This window comes from Apteryx mantelli, chromosome 3 (assembly GCF_036417845.1).
Source record: "Apteryx mantelli isolate bAptMan1 chromosome 3, bAptMan1.hap1, whole genome shotgun sequence".
Lineage (NCBI taxonomy): Eukaryota > Metazoa > Chordata > Aves > Apterygiformes > Apterygidae > Apteryx > Apteryx mantelli.
Window position 1 is genome coordinate 48258003 of NC_089980.1, and position 19727 is coordinate 48277729.

The 19727-nt window shown below is 38.9% G+C and overlaps 1 protein-coding gene across 5 annotated transcripts in view; it reads right to left on the reverse strand.

The window, feature by feature from the left end:
- The window catches only part of PRKD3 (protein kinase D3), a 54990-nt gene extending 37003 nt beyond the window's left edge, over window positions 1-17987 (reverse strand). Inside the window, exons 1-4 of one of the 5 annotated variants that reach the window (XM_067293297.1) lie at window positions 17861-17987; window positions 16419-16498; window positions 13704-14729; window positions 798-936 (exon numbers count right to left, since the gene is read on the reverse strand). In XM_067293297.1, coding sequence (XP_067149398.1) covers window positions 798-936; window positions 13704-13994 — 430 coding nt within the window. In that variant the 5' untranslated portion in view covers window positions 13995-14729; window positions 16419-16498; window positions 17861-17987. Of the gene's footprint in view, window positions 1-797; window positions 937-13703; window positions 14730-16418; window positions 16519-16701; window positions 16772-16983; window positions 17009-17860 lie in introns of those variants that run through there. The other 4 variants (XM_067293296.1, XM_067293299.1, XM_067293298.1 and 1 more) reach the window with 4 other exon arrangements.
- Window positions 17988-19727: the final 1740 nt, after the last annotated feature.

The window sequence follows — 19727 nt, forward strand, 5'->3', positions numbered from 1 at the left end:
ACAGTAGGTCATGCAATGCAGCCCAGAACTTGGCCTTATGACTCTGAAAATCAAACTTTATTGACCCAAATTACAAATTTAAACCCATGACAGTCAAGAGATCTGTCTTTCTAGAACACAGGCTCTGTTTGGCAATTAGATTCCAAAGACCTGCTCAGCACGAGTCCAGCTTTTATTTCTAGTTTCACTAACTAGTAATCTACTGCTGGCTTTTGGTTGACTTCAACAGGGTATTGGTGAAACCTATAGAATCCAAGATTATAATCAAGTTAGGGTGGGTTTTTTCTTCTCTTTTACTGAAGACTAATACATGTTGTTTAATAACCACCACTGCTAAGGACTTGATCATTCGAAAGAAACTTCTTTCAAACACTACAATAACTTTTAGGATGGTCCTTATAGCCATGATTCAGCAACTACATTTATGTGAAGCTTTTTAGCAGTATAAATCATAAAAATGGCAGAAGCTGCAGAATAAAAAAGACAGACTTAAGGGGGGGAAAAAAAAAAAAGAGGTAGGCTTGGAGGAGATAGTCCTAAATCCTATCTACACTTCAGCTTCAATAATTAATAAATCTGAAGATTAAAATATGATAATGAAACAATACAAAACTCATCACTGAAGCATCAGTGTCACTTGGATTTTCTTGCAAATCTCTTCCCCCACAAAACAGTGACCAGGTATAAGACTGTTCAGTCAATGAGCTCAAAGCCTGGTAACTGTTCTGTACAAACACCTAATTTTTTTTTTTTTTTTTTTTAACTACTGAATAAAGCATTGTTACAATAATACCTACCGGAGAGAACAACCTCAACAAGATCTCCCTCGTGTATCTCTTCTGCTGATGTGATCCGTTGCAAAATATTATCTGAGTTCAGGTCATGACGGAAGAGGAGAATTTTGTCATACATGCCAAAAAAACCACACTCTGGGAACTGCAATAGAAAGTAAACTCTAAATTAATACATGGTCTTTGCTAATGCTATAAACCGAACTTTTCCAATAACAACTATCAAAATTTTGAGTGTTACAAGTGAGCCATGAAAACAAAATTGATCTGGTTAAGTTATTTTTCAAGAACTAAAGCACTGTCTGATTTGAAACACAGCATAACAGAAAAAGTTAAAAACTCCAGCAAAACCCACTGCTATCATTTTCTTCCCTGTCTCCCTTCCCAAATAGTCAAAGTTTTATGCAAACCTGAGATGGAAGAATGCTTGGGTTTTTATTTTGTTGAGTTTCTAAGCTATCAGATATGCATAATCAGACTGCGATCTGAAAGCTAACCCAGCTCTTTCCAATTCAGAAACTCCACCAACAGTAACTCTTATTTTACAGGCATTCTGGTCAGCAGGTATTCCGATCTAGGCACTCCAATAATGCTTGAAGCATTTTTATTGATGAGTGAGCCAAAAGAGGATCCACGTCACTGTTTTACAACAGTTTAGACTAGCAAATGCAAGAAGAGTAAAATTCAGTTCTTGCCAAGGATAGAAGATAAGCTTCCAAAAGCATATAGGGAGAGATAATGCTAAGTAACAGGCCGTCTTTCCATGACACTTCACTGAAAATAGCTTCCTCATTCTGTGTTTTCCTCACACTTCAAAATATTGTCAAACGTGAGCAAAACCTCTTAAAATGAAGAGGTTAAACATACACAGATAATTCACAGAGGAAAAAGAGCAGGAAGAGATCCTGGATGGTAATGAGTACCACTCAACAAGCTTCTTTGACCTTTGTGTTTAAACAAGAATTCCCTCTCAGGGTATGAATAAACATACAAAAGTGCTTCACAGAAGAAGGGAGGAAGAATGTGAGAAAAGATATGGAATAGCGTACGACAAAATTTTAATTATCAAGTAAAGAACAAACTACAGTTTGGTAATTTAGATCTTGCATAGTCAATAAGTAACAGAGCACAAGCAGCAGGAAGCTCACAGTCTATTAATTTTCCTTAACTAAGGTAGCCAAAGAGTTGTTTCTACCAAGCTTAAGACTTATAATGAAGGTACCCGTCACGCCCATTGCTCTCACACTCCCCACTCAGAGAGGAAATAATTTCCTCCTTCTGGTAGCAATTTCATCAAAAATATTAAGTTGGCCTTCTCTGTTTTGTTGTGCACACCCTGCATGCTTACATCATTACACATAATACTGAAGAATCCCCGTGTTTCACAAAGCATACTATCTACTTGGATAGTCCGAAGAGAAGCAAAATTTGTGCTGTTTAACACAAGCAAGGGAAAAGATGGACCTGACAAAAGGATGTGGACATCAGGAGATAGTTAACCTGCAAAAGGTTCTCCAGTACCAAGAGCTGATTCACTAGGCAAATGCCAAACCAGCAGACTGCTTTCTCTGTCTCCTGACCCATGCCCTTAGGTTTCCAACATAAATTTGGTATTCTTTGTACTCTGTACAGTAGCCATGACAGTACAGATATGACAGTAGCACTATTTCCTTAAAACAATTTTTTAAAGCTTTAGACAATAAAATGCTATTGTTTAGAATATCTTCTGTCATCTGTAAATACCTAAATGAATTCCTCTCTTATCATACTGTCTTAGTATATTCATCCACAGATTCATCTTGGTAAATGACAAACATCCATGAATATTCTGAAAATTACATTTTTCCTTCTTCCAAAGAGAGTTTGTATTAGAAAAGCAAATAAGAAGTTTGGGAATGGGCTGCGCTGCCCAAATCTGTGTCTCAGTATCTCTGCAAGTATGCACAGGACTTTATACTTGGAACATGCACAGATACAGTGTACTAGTAATTCTTCTACAGGAAATGACATTTCTTGATACCTCAAACAGTGCATTAGTCTGATTTAAGCTCTAACTCAAAATACCAGCAGAATTTAACCAGTGACATTTTCAACTAGGTTCCTAAATCCCTCGTTGTTGTGCATTTTTAGGGTTAGTTTGATTTTGGGGGGGGTGGGGAGCAGGGGGGGAGTTTGCCTAACAAGGCAGTTTCTTGCAAGGTAATCTCATCTAAACTTTCCTCAGCTTCAGAATGTAAGCATATTTTGGCTTTTAATATTATTTGGTGCATCTCCAGCTCAGTGCATCAGCTTACAAGGGGAAAAAGGGCATGGGGGGGTGGGGAGAGGAGTTAGAGTAGATGAATCTTGTGATGAATTAGGAACATTGCATTCAAAAGAACACATAAATGCTTCAAATATGGTTTTATAAAAAACCTCTGATGATTTTAAAACATTCATCTCAAAATTCTCACTTCCCCAATGTGGTGATCTCAGGATACTTCCTTTCAGTCCTTCATCAATCACATTAATAACAAGTTCTTTTCTTCAAATGAAGCCACACAGATCCTGAATTGTTTTTTTTTTTTTTTTCCTTTGTAGATTTGGTCTTCCAATTAGTGTTATTCTCTTTACAAGCCAATAGCAGTAGAGAATCTGATAGCTTCTTGAAGAGATACATCTTCTGCTACTGTGCTCAGTAGAAAAATGTGATACATAGTCTTAGGAAGATTGTTATCTACTCAAAGAAATAACCATCTATGAAACAAAATGGAATGCAACAGTATGAGCACTTCATGTATGTATATATGAGAGTGTATTACCTATCTTTGGTTAACCTACACACTCACATTCTAAACATCCTCAAAACCACCTCTACCAAAACGGTGCAATCATATGACAAAATTAATTTTAAGAAAGTTTTTTTCTCTAAAAACATAATTGTCTCAATACCTAAGAAGTTCAAAACTCAGTCATGGGCTGTTACTCATTTGAAGCCTGGTATAATACAGGCCAGTAGGAACCAAATAGCAGATTTACACTCTTTATCCCAAAGTATAAAATGTTTATAATTAGTAAGCTTTGCATAGAGTGCCTTCTAAAGTTATTCTAATAGTGGCAGAGTTATCAGAAGGAAGATACTACAGTTCACCCTCATAGCGCTCAAAATGTAATTCCACTATCTCCGATACATCTAGATTTTTCCACCTTCCTCCCTCTCTCCCAATTAAGTATAATTTACTTTTGGCGAACACATTCTTTAGAAAACATGCATTTCCTGATGAAAAGTAAGAGTTTTTGTCTGTATTACAACTCCGGAATAACTGAGCTGTCTCACTAAACAACTCTTTTACATAAAAATAAACATCTTACATTTAGAATGCATCAAGCTTTGATTATACTTCATTCCAATTTATTTTACATTGTGTATATATGCATATGCACGGACACTGCAAAACCTCTGATACGAATTTTATTCCTCCAAGAAATTCCTCTGCTTATGGCTTGCTCAAAAATAGTGAACTTGTCACTTTCTCCAATTAGTTGGGGGTAGACAGTGCATTTACTAAAAACATTAATTACAGGAACTTCTAAGATGTTAAAATTGCATGTTGACCTAAAATATCACTCTCTCTATGCAAAAAGGGATTTCATAAAAATTGAATATGAAATTAGGTCCAATTATGAATCAAAATGAAAAGCTCAAGAATTCCAGCACCAAGTAAGATCAAAACTGAAAAGCAAGAGTCAGGGCAGGGGAGGGGGGGGGGGAATCAAACCCCCCAAAGTATGTGGAACAAGCCATTAAGAAGTATATTCACTTTGCTGACATCAAACAAACTCTCATGATAATGTTTCAGGAGATTCAGTGGCCAAAAGGACCCATTTCTCCGTTTGTTATGAGAAGGTAAAGGAGTTTCTCACTGCCCAGCTACTGCATGTGCTCTAATGGCTCTTTATACCAAATCATAATAAATTGTCCTCCAGCTTCATTAACAGAAAAATACAAATATGTAAATCTGGATCTTCAGGAAAAAGTCATAAAACCTCTGTGCCTCAAATAACAAGAAAACAAGTTATGTTTACATTTTTATAATATGTGCTGTGAAGTTAGTTTTATTTGTTCATACTATATATACTGTTTAGTGGAGCATCACACTTAAAATTGGTATCAGTAATAGAAAGCTATCACATTAATGCTACAATCAACTTTATGTTCATGACAACTTTTAATTATAGCATATCAATTACACCATGTTACTGAATAACTTAATTCCAACAAAAGAGAGAGAGAGAATCAACATGAATCTGGTATGTATCTGACTGCAGATAAACATCACACTTTTTATTAATGCTGACAGTGAATTTCAGCTGCCAAAAGGAACAACTGGTGGTTCAGAGAATTAGTATCAGCTATCACCCCTTTGTACTCATTTCACAGAACCACCTGCAAACATGGATTTTAAAGGATCCTCTAACAACATATTTCACAAGCATAAGTCTCCTTCTTTTGATACAGATATGCCTTTTTCTTTTTTTTCCAGCCTTTGAGACCATAAACCTATCTCGTGGTTGTCAGAACATCCCTATTCATAATCTTCTACCTCACTATAGATCACATAATCACATATCAAGATACATTTATTTTAAATGCTATAACCATATGTATTCAGTATTTGACATCATTTATCCATTCTCATGTGTAAATCTCGTATTTCTTAAAATGTTTTAAATATACCAATTCATTTTAGTTACTAAAAAGTATTAGCTGATACAATAACCAAACATTACAGGTAAATACACAAATCCTTTTTGTAATAGCAAGTATAATTAAACATATCAGATTTTAATGTTACATTCCTTAGAAAGCAACTTCAACATTAATTCCAAAGTTTGTAACTATAATCCTACTGCCTGTAATCAAGATCTTGCTTTTCAAATAAATTGCACACTTAACAGGCTAAATTAGTTTCAGTGGAAAAGTAGTATTAATGGAAAAAGAAGCAAAGTCATTCATTGCAGATTGTTAGAACTGTTGGCATCACAACCTCATGCAGTTCTCCATTAACAAAACCGACCTTCTAAGCCGTAACTATAGTATCATAAGCTCCCACGGTATAGATGTTGTACTGCTTTCCTCTCTCAAAAACACAAGTACACACACACACACACAGATTAAATGACTGTAAACCCAAAAGCTTATAACTGCAATATTTAACCTCATATAATACCTCTATATACAAGCTTCAGCTTGATCAGTAGCATCTAGACTAAGATGCAGAGTTGCAAGCTCAAGCCTAACATGACTAAAAGTAATCTATGTTTTTTATCATGGGAAGTCCATCACAAAACACAGTCACTGTATGCCTAATCTCCATTTCTGAAACCATCATTCCAAAAACTAAAACAAAGCCTTGGAATATAATCTGTTCGTCCATGCTGAACAGCTTGCATTGCTACAAGGTTTCCTAATAAATCCACAACAGAGACACATGTAGCTGGGGTACCTCATCACAGCTCTGTTAAATATCAAGTCTTTAGAGTTTGATGAATGAATCCTGCCCTTCCTTTACATTGCCCTCCCTCCACACACCTGATTCCCTTGTTATAAATGAACACAGACCCTAACCCAAAGATACCTTTCTGATCAGTCCTTTCCACACACTTCAGCTCAGATTACGTGCCTCTGCCCCCACTTCATTCCTGGGCACCCAAGCAAGGAAAGCTCTGGCTGGCTGACCTCTGCATGGCTGGCCCTGATGAGCTGCAGGTGGCTCATCAGAGCCTGCATCTCAGGCACTTGGCTGGGTTTCAATGGGGAGAGCTGTGCAAGCAGCTTTATTCCCCACAGCCATAGAGCACCCTGCTCTCTCCTCTGCTCCCCAGTACATTTGGGAATTCAGCATTTCTTGCTAGCACCTCAGCCAGAAGGCTACATGTGGACTGCTGGCCAAAAATAACCTCATCTAGGAGCAAGGTTTTTTATTTCAAGTGGTATCTTTTAGCAGAAATTTTATGCAAAGCTTAAACTATGTTCAAGTTGTACACCACCAGATTCTTGCGCTCTGTACTGCAGTAAAGTACAGCTTTTATAGCTTTCCTTATTCTCAATTACATGACACTGCTAAGGAGGAATACCATCCACTTCTTTTGAAGTGTTAAGAGCTCATAATGCAAACTTGAAAACAAAACTCACAGCAGAATTTTTTAAAGCCTATTTTATCTCAAAGGATTATATCACTATTACTTTCCTGCATAAAAGCCCAAACAATCTGCACAGTGACTCAAACATATAAATTGTTAATCCCAGTGTTACTAAGTTTCCTAAAAGCAAAATGGAGACTGCTCCCAGTGTAGCAGTTCCAAAAGAGCATCTAACTACAGGAAATCACTTGTGGGAAGTCTGCTTATGCAACAAATTGTGCCAAGTTCATCTCTGGTGTAAGTACATCAATATCATTAACTTACACAAAGAATGTATGGGAGATCCTTTGTACTTACAGAGTTCTAGCACCAGTAATACTACTACTACATTACTAGATTTAAACTGAGAAAAAGTCAATGTGTCTACAATTAGACATACTGTAATACTTACAGTATAACTGTTTTAGTTGCATTACACCTTTCTTTTTCCCCAGAAGAACCTCAAAATACAGCAGGCCAGTATTGCTGGAGCAAAACAGGCAACTGGGGTTTCTTTCTATCTTGGCAGTAACTGAAAAATCACTCTAGTTCAAGTTCCAGGACTTACTTTACAAAGTTCTGGACCGGTCGCCAAAAATTCACGCTAGGGAAAAGCGTAGGCGGATATTGTTTCAAGGTCCAATATCTCATGACCCATCATAACTCAAAACAAATGCTTCATACCACTGAAAGTTAATCCCACTGTCTAATAGTACGAAACACCCATTACCTTGGAAAGTCTCTTCACTCACTGAAATCACTCCAATTTATTATCCTGCATCCCTACCCAGCTATCCACTCCCACTCTTTAAAACCATGTCCCAAATCACTTTATCACATGGAGAACTAGGCTTCAAACATCATCTTGTATGAGATCTTTCCCTCACCAGATGCCTCAGCACAGACATACTTAGACTACTGCTTGGCTAGGCTTTCCAGCATACAAACCTATTACCATGCTTGTAAATGCTCATCTGCCCCACATATATCAGCTCTGCATCCACAATACTCTCCAATGTCCATCTTCCCAAAGGCTTGTTTGCTTCTCATGCCCCAGCTATTACTCTGCTGCCCTATTTACCTCATACAAGAAAAAGCAGGTGATAAGTCAAGAAGGCAGACCAACGGGGGGAAAAAAAAATGCAAGTATAGCTGATGGATACAAAATGTGATTTGGATTAATTTTAGTGCCATTCAAAAATAAGCATTATGAACTACTACAAACACAAGCAGAAGAAGAAAAGAGATAGTTACAGTACTGCTACCCATATAAGACACCATATTAAGTTATTACTACCAGAGATTTGTAACATGGATCAATCATGATATGGTTCTTCTTTTACTTCTCACTATTTTGACAGTAAAACATCTGTTCATAGTTAAGAAATCATACTAAGCTTCAAGTCAACTCCTCTGCCACAAACAGGACAGAGAACTCCCTGCTGCCATGACAGTGTCCAAAACTTCAGAAGACAACTTATATTCATTCCTCATTTGGGTTTTTTTTTTTTTTTTGACAACATGATCATTTAAATTATTTTAAAACACTTTTTTTCCTCTTCAGCAGCCATCACAGAATAATCAGCTACTCAAGTTACTGTAATTCAGTCCCTTTAAAACTGGAGTTCTTATGTATATGAAATAACATGAATATACAGTTAACTGTCATTTAGTTAGAAAATTCTACAAATGGCTGTGTATTTCTCAGGTCATGCTCTTTCTTCCCCTAATTATCAAAGCAAAATGTGTGGACATATCTCCTCAAATTTCACCCCCAAAAGTCTACTTTATCTTCAAAGAAAACTGGCTAACTTTCCAACATTCCAAGGACTTCAGTAATAGTCCAGCTATCAAAAATGAAATCCCACCTGGTCTCATTAACATGATACCCAAGGCTATCAAAACAAGTGCATATGTACTGATGGGATCACATTCAATTCAGATCATTCCAATTATTGACCAGGGAATATAGTGTACCAGGACTATAAAGTTTATAAAAGCAATAAAAGTATAAAACTACAGAAACTGTAGAAACTCACAAGCATGCGTGGTACATAAAATTTAATTCCTCTTGAAGACAACTAGATTTCCAGTGATTGCGTTCGCAACAAATACATGAGTATACGTTAAGTATTTGTTAAAGGGTTATTAACAGATTAAGGCCTGAAGGCAAGTAGAAACACCATAACGTTTCAGGAAACTATGGGGGAAATTAATTAATAAGAAAACATAAAGGATTGCTGGGAGAGGAGATTTAAGGTAAACAAATAAGAACAGGAAGACTCTGCATATAAAAAGAAAGATGATCAAAAAAACCCAGCATGGAAAGAATAGCCAAATATAAGTAAGATGAAAGAACTGAGAAGCAGAGAGAGACAGTAATTTAAATAGATGTGAGGATGTATATAATATCAGATTCGCTGTTGAGAGACAGACAATTACTAGTGCAATTAAAAGAGCAGTGATCACATTGGAACGGAGAAAAAGAAAGATGACAAAAATGTCTCTGCTTTTGCTAGCAGTAACACCAAACACACAAAAGTTACAGGAATAAAGATGAAAAATAACAGGTCCTAGGTAAGAGTTTCAACCCTACATATAAGCAAGCAAGCAAATTTTGAGAATACAACAAAGAAAAAAGTGAAAAAACAACATCCAATATATGACAGAGTAAGTTCAGAGATATCAGAATTATAAACCTTTTTGGTGGAAAGGGTTTGTGAACAGACCTGAATCAGGTAGTCAAAGGAAGAAAATAAATTATTTTTTGGAAGTAAGCTAAGGAGGGTGAGATCCAAAACAAAACACAAAAGATACAAGGCTAGATCAAATTAGATAAGAAAATAATAAACAGACAAGAAACAAGTGTAGCAGACATGACTGAAACACTAGGAATAAATGAGGGCAGAGAAAGAAGAGGATGACATTTTTTCTTTCCTTTTATTTTTTAAAGATTTGTTTAAGACTTATGAGAGAACAGTATTAGGAAAGACAGAGGAAAAATCTGAGAGGTGTATTAAATCAGTATGACTTAAGAAATGCCTCTTTGATTTTGCTAAGCTGTGACCATTAGGGTGGTTTCAGCAAAATGGAGAAAGAAAAAACAGTATGGGAAATTAATAAACAGACTGTATAGGTAAGCAATATATCAGCACTTAAGTCAGATAGAAGGCAACAGTTAGAAAGGATAATAAAAATTTCACATGAACATCCGAAGATAGACAAATGGCCTGCTTCAGAGCAAAATTTAACAAAGCCATTTAAAGAAAAGCACGTAAAGAAGGACGAAGCTGAATGACTGAAAATGAGAAGTGGTGAAGGACAGATTTGCAGACAAAAAGCAGATAATGGACATTTCAGCATCATGAAAATAAAGATGCAGGAAGGGTTTAAGTAAAAGGTCACCATGAAAAATCTCCCAGATGCTAATGCTATACAAGTAATAGCTCAAAACCATTAATAATTCTTTTTTTTTATTTACAGCTATTACTTTAACTAAAATAAAAATATATATATCTAGACTAAATCAAGCATTTATAACATGCTGTCCTCCATTACTCTCAGTTTACAGACACTGGAACTACTATATTTAAGTTTATAGTTTTAAACTATTAAGCCCCACATTCTACGTCATTCCTGACATAAGAAAACATGAAGCAGAGAGTTTTTAAACATAAAATAGGATTAAGAATTTACCTCTGTAATAGCTGATCATTGTGCAAGGACACACACTGCCCACCTGCCACTTATGCTACAGACACATTTGTCTGTTTCCAAACACATTCCCTCTCTCTGTTCTAGAAATCTTATCTGCTCATGCTTTAGTTCCTCTTCAGAGGGTGAGAATTTTATGTCTAGTACTTTAATACACAGCAGTCTAGATAAGGAATAAAAAGAGAAGATATATTTGAGACTAGAATTAAGCATTCCTATCAAGTTTAATTTCTGAGAACTTTCACTAAGCATTTCAATACAGAATATCCCTAATACACCACTCCCTGAATTTAACCTTAAACTTAAAAAAAAAAAAAAAATTCATTCCTCTCCTGATGTTTAAGGCAGCTTTGAATAGAGCTGAGAGACATGTCAAATATTTGTATTACTCATCTCCCTCTTCTTGCAAAGGCATGTCTACTGCCTCTTAGTTTCAGTTCTGCTGATGCTACTTTTACATACCCTTCTGCAAAAACTTGACCAAGCTGTGCTAAGAGCAGCATCTGAAACAGGAAGCACAGCTGACCATCAACAATACAGCAAGACTGACAATACATAAAGTGCTATGAAAATGCATTAGGCAAAGACATTGTTTCTTAACTGAAATGCCCTCCAATACAGACTTTTGGGGGACTTCTTCCCCCAGTAAACTAATTTTCCCTGCAAAAAAAAGGGAAAATAAGGGAAAGGCATATAACTCATTCTTCTAAAGCTTCTGAGGATGCTATAGTTATTAAAAAAATAAGGTTAAAATCCAGCCTTCTCAGAGATCTACTGGAAATCATAATCAACATTTTTTGATACCATAATTGTAGCCTTAAGTAGTTAGGCAGGCAATTCAAGCTCCCAAGAAACTAAGGACGGACAGATCTCTCTCAAAGTTTTTTTTGGTCCAGCTGTGTAGAGAAATACAATGAGACTGAATTATGATTTAAAAGCATTATTAAGAAAGAAAACTGTCATTTAATTTTAGTAGAGTTAAGATACCATTAAAATAAGAACAAAAAGTTATTCATAACTCCATGTAAAATAAGACACTTCTCCTTTTTCATTAAGGAAAAAGTAGTGCAAAATTAAATACATACTATTAACTGCACGATTATCACAAGAAAAAAAATAGGTATTATCCTGAAGTTGGGAGCTGTGAACTGGTCAAGAAAAGACAGCTTGAGCCAGCTGTGAAATGCCAGAGGAAGGGGAAGCTGCAACACTGCTGAATTTCAGAGGCATACCCAATACCTTCAAAGCTTTCAACCGGAAAAACAAGCAGCCATATGCATAACAACACAGCAAAACACAGTTTACAAGTGTTACATAAATAAATACATAAAGATTATATTAATACAAGAATATTTCATATGCTTGCAACAGTCACCTGAGCTAAGAACAAAATCCAGACAGGACATACTGCCAGACAGAAGGTAGAGGGAGGACATTGCCACTTTTGCACTGGCTGCAAAACTACTTACGAAAGATCAGTCCACCACATAAGGTTTTTCCGCCACACACATTTCCTGATCAGTTTGCTGCCTGCAAACATGCTCTCACTGAGCAGTCATCTACCAGTAGCATCAGCTGCAGGAGAGCATAAGCTGAACCAAAGCCAGATGGAAAGAGGAAAACAGGGATCCTGAATCCTAATCATTTTTACAGTAGATTAGACTAAGCATATAACAAGTTTCTGAACTTGAGCTAAACTTTAGCTGAGCCTGCCAAGAACAGAGAGAAAAAACAAAAACAAACGTGATTATATTTGTTTCATCTTTCTTCAAGACAGAAGGCAGGAAATAAGCAGATGCAAAGAGCATCTTTGCGAAGAGCAAAGAGAAAGAAAAAGCAGCCCCTAAAAGACTGCAAAAAAGTGCATCTAAAATGTGTGGTACAAAAAAAAAACAAAAAAAAAGTTGACCACATAACTTGTCTCTTAAGAAAGGAACTAACATACTGAACCACATTTTGGTAGCCGAAAAAATCATTATGAAATCAGTTTGCCTGCTGATTAATTTGTAAAAATATGAAAGAAAGATGCAAGATATGAGAAGGGGGGAAAAATACACAAAAGCATACGCTGATAAAAATTCATATGTTTGCCTTCATTTTCTCTCAAGTCATTAAGTGAAAGAGAATCATCTTATAAAACTAATCAATCATAAATACCATTCCAAAAATGAAAGATAAGGAGAAAGAAATTTAATTCCCTACAAAGTAATGTACCTTCAACTCCCCCATCCAGGGAAAGGAGCAATATTTCTTCTTAATTACTTATGTGAACCAATGTTAACTAATTTCCAGTTTGGTCAGTAGCATCTAACCTATAAAGCATGCATATAAAGACAGCAAGATGCATGTTACTTCCTTTTCACATAGTCAGAACTTTGCAACAGCTTAACCAAGACACATTTGAAGAGTATGCCAGCATTTTTTTCCCTTGGTCAACTGTCTCTGAATAGATATTATGCTGATAACAGTCCTCTCATGAAAGAGCACCTCATGTATTTCTTACATGGAAAAACAATATTAAGAAAATATAAGCCATTTGGTGGTTTTTTTTCCAATTGGTAGCTAGAAAAATAAAAGGAAAAGAAAAGCCAGTATCATGCAAGTCTTTAGACTTGTAGAGCATTTCTGCAGCCACAATTGGTATTCTGATTACAGCTGGCTACACTGTACCAAGAATATTCCTTTACAGCAGTAGTGAGCATAAGCAGTAAAACACAGATATTGGTGACAATCACAGAAAGGGAAAAAAAAACATACATTCCATACTGTGAAAACTAATTCTTGCAGGAAGTTTATTACTACATCTTCTTTTATTAGATTTCACAAGACAGATTCTAACAGGAGGTTTCACTCCTTTTAAATTAAAAGCTCCCATCTTGGGAGTCCACAAAATTTCTCCGTAAGCTTTGGAAACTTCTAATAGGCTTTGTCTTTGTATAAAACTTTTTGGCATATTCCAGTTACATATTGTTATTGCTATCATAGTTTATTACAAAACAACTACGATCAGCAGAATGTGGTACTGTTATACCATACCTTCTGGTAAACTATAGAGCACACAAGGTCTTTAACAGCAGAGAGGGACAAGTCCTGAGCTTCAATGGTGACAGTCTCACGAGTGAGACCGATTTGAAGAAGGAATGAGACCCCATGCATAGAGCCCCTGGAGTTGGTGAGGCTCTGTGTACTGAAACTGCCATTGGAGAGTCGACTGGAGAGCCCCGACTGGGGACTCGAAGACAAAGATGGGGTTTGTGGTGCAGCAGCATGACATGTAGGTGGGGAAAACTTCTGCAAGGATGGAGGAGAAGAGTCGTTTGCTGACATCTGACTTGTTTTAAAATGCTGAGATCTTCCTAGTAGTCAAATTCTAACAAAAATATTTTGTCAGTTCTTGATTTGAAATAGGAGAAAAAAAATAATAATAATAATCTAACTTTCCCTTTCTTAGTTCAGTTAAAGGCCCCTGACCAGTAAAACATGTTAATTTTCCCTTTCATTCTGTGCAAGCCAAAGAGTAAATAATTTCAGCTGGAAGTTACTTTAAATTAAAGGTTCTCTTTCTACAGTTACAATCAGCTGATCAAAAGCAGATTGCCTTTAGCACCAGATCCAGACAGTAGAGACTTACATAAAGGCCTCAGAAAAATACATCAGCTCTGCTTTTTCATACTGGTCCTTCATTTCTATCATTAAAAAAAAAAAATCTGATCTCATATAGAAACAAATGTTGATAACTCATTAGAAATATCCTCTTTCACTTAACTCCACAGACCATATCTTATAAGCAGGCTTATCTTCATGTAGATATCCTTCTAGAATTAACAAAACAAAACAAAAAAAGTCCAGGTATACGATGAATCTATTCTTCCTCCAGAAATTCTTCTCTGAATTCACAGGACATGGTTAACAGATACCTTCAATGATCTCCAACTTTTTATTTTTGTAAAATATTTTATCTCATGAAATGCAGGAACAGAATTTTTGAAGACACAATCACATTAAATGTAATCTCTAGGTTCATCCAGATAATCTCCAGCATTTTGAAATGTTGTACTCTGCCTGCAGGGGAAAAGATAAAACTATTATTTCACATGAAAAGTGTAAAGTTGCATAGCAATATCATAACCACTCTACTTTGAAGCAGCAGAATCATTAACTTCTTGCACTTAAATATATTGTATATTAGTAACTTTTTACACTCACTTTAATGGTTAATAACTTAACTGTTAATAATAATACTTAACTGTTCTCCCATTGTACAATATACAAGACAAATCAGGCCTAGCACTTCCCAATACATTACCACATCTTTTAATTAATGGTAATTTAGCAGAGCAAAGCACTTCAATTGTTAACAGAAAAAAAGGGTAGAGCATGCATCTGCTCTTTAGGTATATGCTGAGAAGGTAGGAGGTAGGAAAGGAAATGCATTAAACGAATTGAAGTCTTGACAACACCATAATGCCAAAACTCAAAAAAACGCTATATAACATGTACTCAGGAAAACATCTCGACTACAGCGTAAACTCTAACTGTAGGAAGATATTTATAGTCTACAACAGATCATTTGTTCCTTTGGGATGGGGGGGAAATCATTTAATGCTCCCATGCCTGCTCAAGAAGCAAGTCTGCCACAACCTTTTAAAATAAATCATTTCATGACTGAATTCTGGATTTCTTTGCACTTCATGACCATGGACTCAATAACACTTGTTATAAGATGCTGTGCTATCTAAAGCAATATTCCAAATATTTGGAAGCAAAAACAAACACTCATTCAAGCATATGCTGTCTATTCCAACTACTCTGAGTTTTTAATGGTGCTGAGCAGCTTTATCTGGACCCAAGTAAAACACTTGTATTAAGGAATAAAGTGAGTCAAACTTGCACTTTAAAACTTTAGCAATGCATTGATTTTTTGTTATTTGATCAACAGTTTAAATATACTGAATAATTTCTAACATTTACCCTTTAGAAATAAATTACGTCATCTAATGCTGACTACTCTCTATTCTCATTTACTTCCAAGGAGCTAAGTGAAAATAGGTTGATTAACGTTTTGGATAGCACCAAAACTATAAATCAGGCTTATGTGATTTTATTTTACATTCCCCATACAACTACTTCCACAGAAAAAAGCCTGTGAATGCAAAAGTGACTCAAATACAATGAGACTATGCGTAACTAATCATTTTTGAAGGAACACAGATCAATACAGGATACCAAAATGAGCAAAATAAGCTCATGCATTTTTCCTTCCCTTATGTACAGAAAGTCTCAGAAAAGTATTACTAAGTCTAAATGAAATTAAAAAAAAAAGTTTATTACGTGCAATATAAACTATTCTCACTAGGAATAAGGCTGATAATTAGTAAATCTATTTAATAGATCATAGCCTGATATTTACCAATACAATAACTCAAAAATCTACCTCCACTGTAATTTCAAAGGGCAAATATAGAAACAGAGTTACAAGAACAGCAATACTGGAAGGAAAACTAGCTCTTGGTTCTGCAATAAAAATTCTTAATAGGCGCTCCAGAAGAGAGAACAAACTGGAACCTACTTAGATTTTCAGCATAGCTATCCACAAATTATTCTTTGCTAGGACTCAAGAGCTGCTAGACATCCAGCAAAGACACCTGAAAAGACAGCTTCTACCTCAAAAAATACACTGACCACAATAGAGATGAGTGCTACAAACAAAAAGAAATAAGAACAAGAGTAGCAATAGTAACACTTGAGCACCTTTCTCAATAAAGCAGCTTTACAATTCCTTCAACTCTGTGTCGAGGTCAGTAATATTCATGTTTTCTACACATTGATATCTGTGAGAAGTGAGGGTGAAAAAAAAAAACAGAGACAGCAAATACCAAACTTTAGGGGGATTCTGAATGAAAAAAGAATAATGCTTAACTAACATATTGGAAAAAGAAAAAGCCATAAGATGTGATAGAATTAATAGGTCTTCTCAATAAAACTAAGCAAGTTAAATTTAGACAGTGAAAACACACTGAAAAAGCTCACCTACATCTGCTTAATTAAGATGTTAACTACATTCACCAGAAGTGTGATCCATTTGCATTTACAAAGCCTTTTCATACCAAATTTATTTGCATATAAGCCTTTAATGATGTTTACTTTTGTTACTTCTTAGGAAAGAGCGGATCTTTCTAAGAAAAGAAAAAGATAAGAGACTGCTCACTTCTGAATCATTTTATGCTTTGTGACCATGAATACCAACATATAAGAGTAAGTGCATACTGAAATTTACAACCGATCCCCTGATTTTATATTAAAAATAAGACGATACCTCAGAAAAACTGCAAAGACAAACGACCTGTCAAGGGAATCACATCAACGCTCTTTCCCTGCCGCACAGTTCACAGTCTACTTTTCAGCCTGCTCTCGTCTTAGAAGTGCTGACCCTCCCCTTCCTTTTGGGGCTGCTCCCAAGCCAGGCAGCCTCTCCAACATCTGGCACTTGAATCGCCCTCGTTCCTCCCTGCTAGACACGATACGGACTTCGAGCCCCGCTCCAAGCAACTCCTTTCCCTTTTCTGATCCACAAAGCTGGTCGCTTTCCCGGTTTTTATCGGGAGGGACTGAGGCCCCCGCCAGGCAGCGGACGGGCTGCCGCCGCCGCTCCTCTCACCGCGGCGGGGCCGGGGGTCGGACCCGGGGCCGCCCGCAGGTGCCGGGGCCGGTGCTGCGGGCGGCCGGGCAGCCGCCACAGCGAGCCGAGCCGGACCGGACCGGACCGGGCCGGGCCGGGCCGGGGCGGCGGAGGGAGCCGCCGGCGCCGCGAGTCCCGCAACCCCGTCCGGGCTGGGGCTGGCAGCTGCCCGTCCCGTCCTGGTTTAAATCCCCGCTGGGCTGCCCGCCCTGCCGGCACGGCTGCCCGCGGAGATGATGTGGCCTCGGCCCGTCACCCGCACCCCGGGGCGCCCCCGCGCCGGGGCGGAGCGGCGGCGGCGCTGCCTCCGCAGGGGGAGGCCGGGGCCGGGCAGGGGCCGGCGGCGGCGCTGTCGCCGCTCCCGCCGCGGCAGGAACTTTCCGAGTCCGCCCCCACCCTTCCCCGGCGCGGCGCGGCTCGGCGCGGCCCTGCCCCCGCCCCCCGCGCGCCGGCTCCCGGCCCCAACGGCGCCCCAACGGCCGCGCCGCGCGCCCCCGGCCCCCGTCGCGCTCACCTGCGGCCCCGCCAGACGCCGGCTGCCCCCAGGCCGGAGCCGCCTCGCGCACATCTCACCCGCCGCGCAGCCCCGCTGCTACCCGCACACACCAGAGCCGCCCGGGACGGGCTGCGGCGCGAGGTCTGCCGGGAGCTGTAGTCCCGCGCCCTCACTGCGGCCCCGGGCGCCGCGCCACGGCGAACCACAAGCCCCGGCGTGCGCCGCGACAGCGGGGAGCAGCGAGGGAGGCGGCGCATGCGCAGGCCGCTCCCGAAAGAGTTTCCGTTAGTTTTCTTGCCTGTGGCGGTTGGTGCCCTGAACCGCTAACGGGGCGGCGGGGCGCGGCGGGGCGGCGCCTCCAGCGGTTGCTCGCGCTCCATTTTGCAGCTGGCGCGCCGCCGCCCTGCTCGCACTTCGCCAGCCTTCTCGGGCTCCAGTGGTGTCAAAACTTGGGTGCCCGCGAGCTCGCACCCGCTTGCTGTTGTGCCAGCGCCGGCCTCGAGCTTCGACAGCTCTTCGGCCCTCCCGCCGCACCTCAGGGAGCGCCATCGGCCCGGCCGGCCGCCACCCCCTCCCGCCACCTGCGCCGCTTTCAGTTCACCTTTCCGGGGCGTGGGCGGCGCGGCGCAGCCCTGAGCAGCGGAGCTCCCCCCGGGGCCTCGGACAGGGCCCTTCGTCTCAGCACAGGAAATACTTGACCTGGTGTGTCACAGGATCCACTGGCTTTTTTCATGGCCACGCTGATGTGGTAGCTCAGAAGGGCTTTTTGCGACCAGCAGACGTGGAGTTCCCCCTCCTCCTTTCGGTGGTCCTCACTGACGAGCTTCTAGCTTACGGCAGAAGTTCTGGCCTTTTTGATGTGGTTGTCCCTTTGCTTGGTATTATTACATTTTAATCCACTGTTCTAATGCTCTGATTCACCCAAATCCTGTCATCCTGGTCTGCATTAATGATGCCACTTTTGCATCACCAGCAGATCTCTGCACACAAGATACTGAGCAAATGTATATTTAGCAAAAATACTAAACAGAACTGGTCACAAGGCAAAACTGCATAAGTATCCTCCCTCCAGCCCAGAAGTTCCCTGTTAAAGACAACTCCTAATCTTCCTTCTTGAATTTGGATTTGATATCTGTGCATGATTCTTAAAACAATATCCACTATCGTAGGGAGTTACTGAAGTCTGGTATATATTTAAATTATATACCAGACTGAAAACACTAGGAAAAGGGAAACGGTCAAGAAAAATACAAATTCTAAGTCTGTGCACAGCGAGTTGAAGATGGAGAAGCTGATTAGTGCTTTGTCATTTATAGTGCTGTTTGTAACGTACACTTTCCATTTCCTTCATCTTGTACTCGAGGCCCAACGTAAAACCCACTGAAGCTAAGTGGAGTCTTTCCGCTGACTTCATCCTATTTTGCATCAAATATTATATAGTGCAGCTGATACAGAGTGTAACAAAGTCCATGTTCTGCCTGTAGCCAGCTTATTTGATAAATAATTAGCTTGAAGCTTCTTGTTGAAATCTGGAATTACTTTAAACTAAAACTGCAGAAATTAATGGTTGATTCTGCTTTTAACTGGTTTTGAACGCTAAAAACACCCTGGGACTTTTTAATGAAGGCTATTCCATGAATAGAGGATCTTCTTGCCAAAGTTCTGCACAAGATAACTGAGCAATCTTCGTTTCCTTTTTCCTTTAAAGTGAGACTCCCACATACCAACACTATAAACATAGAGCTTGCCTCCATAAACATGATTTCTGATGTTTAATGCAGCAAGGAGGCATACTGTAGAGTTTTAAATGCAGCAAGCTTTTCGCATTCTTAATAACAGACCTAAAAATAGCTGTTTACGGACAATAACAGATGGATATTAGGTA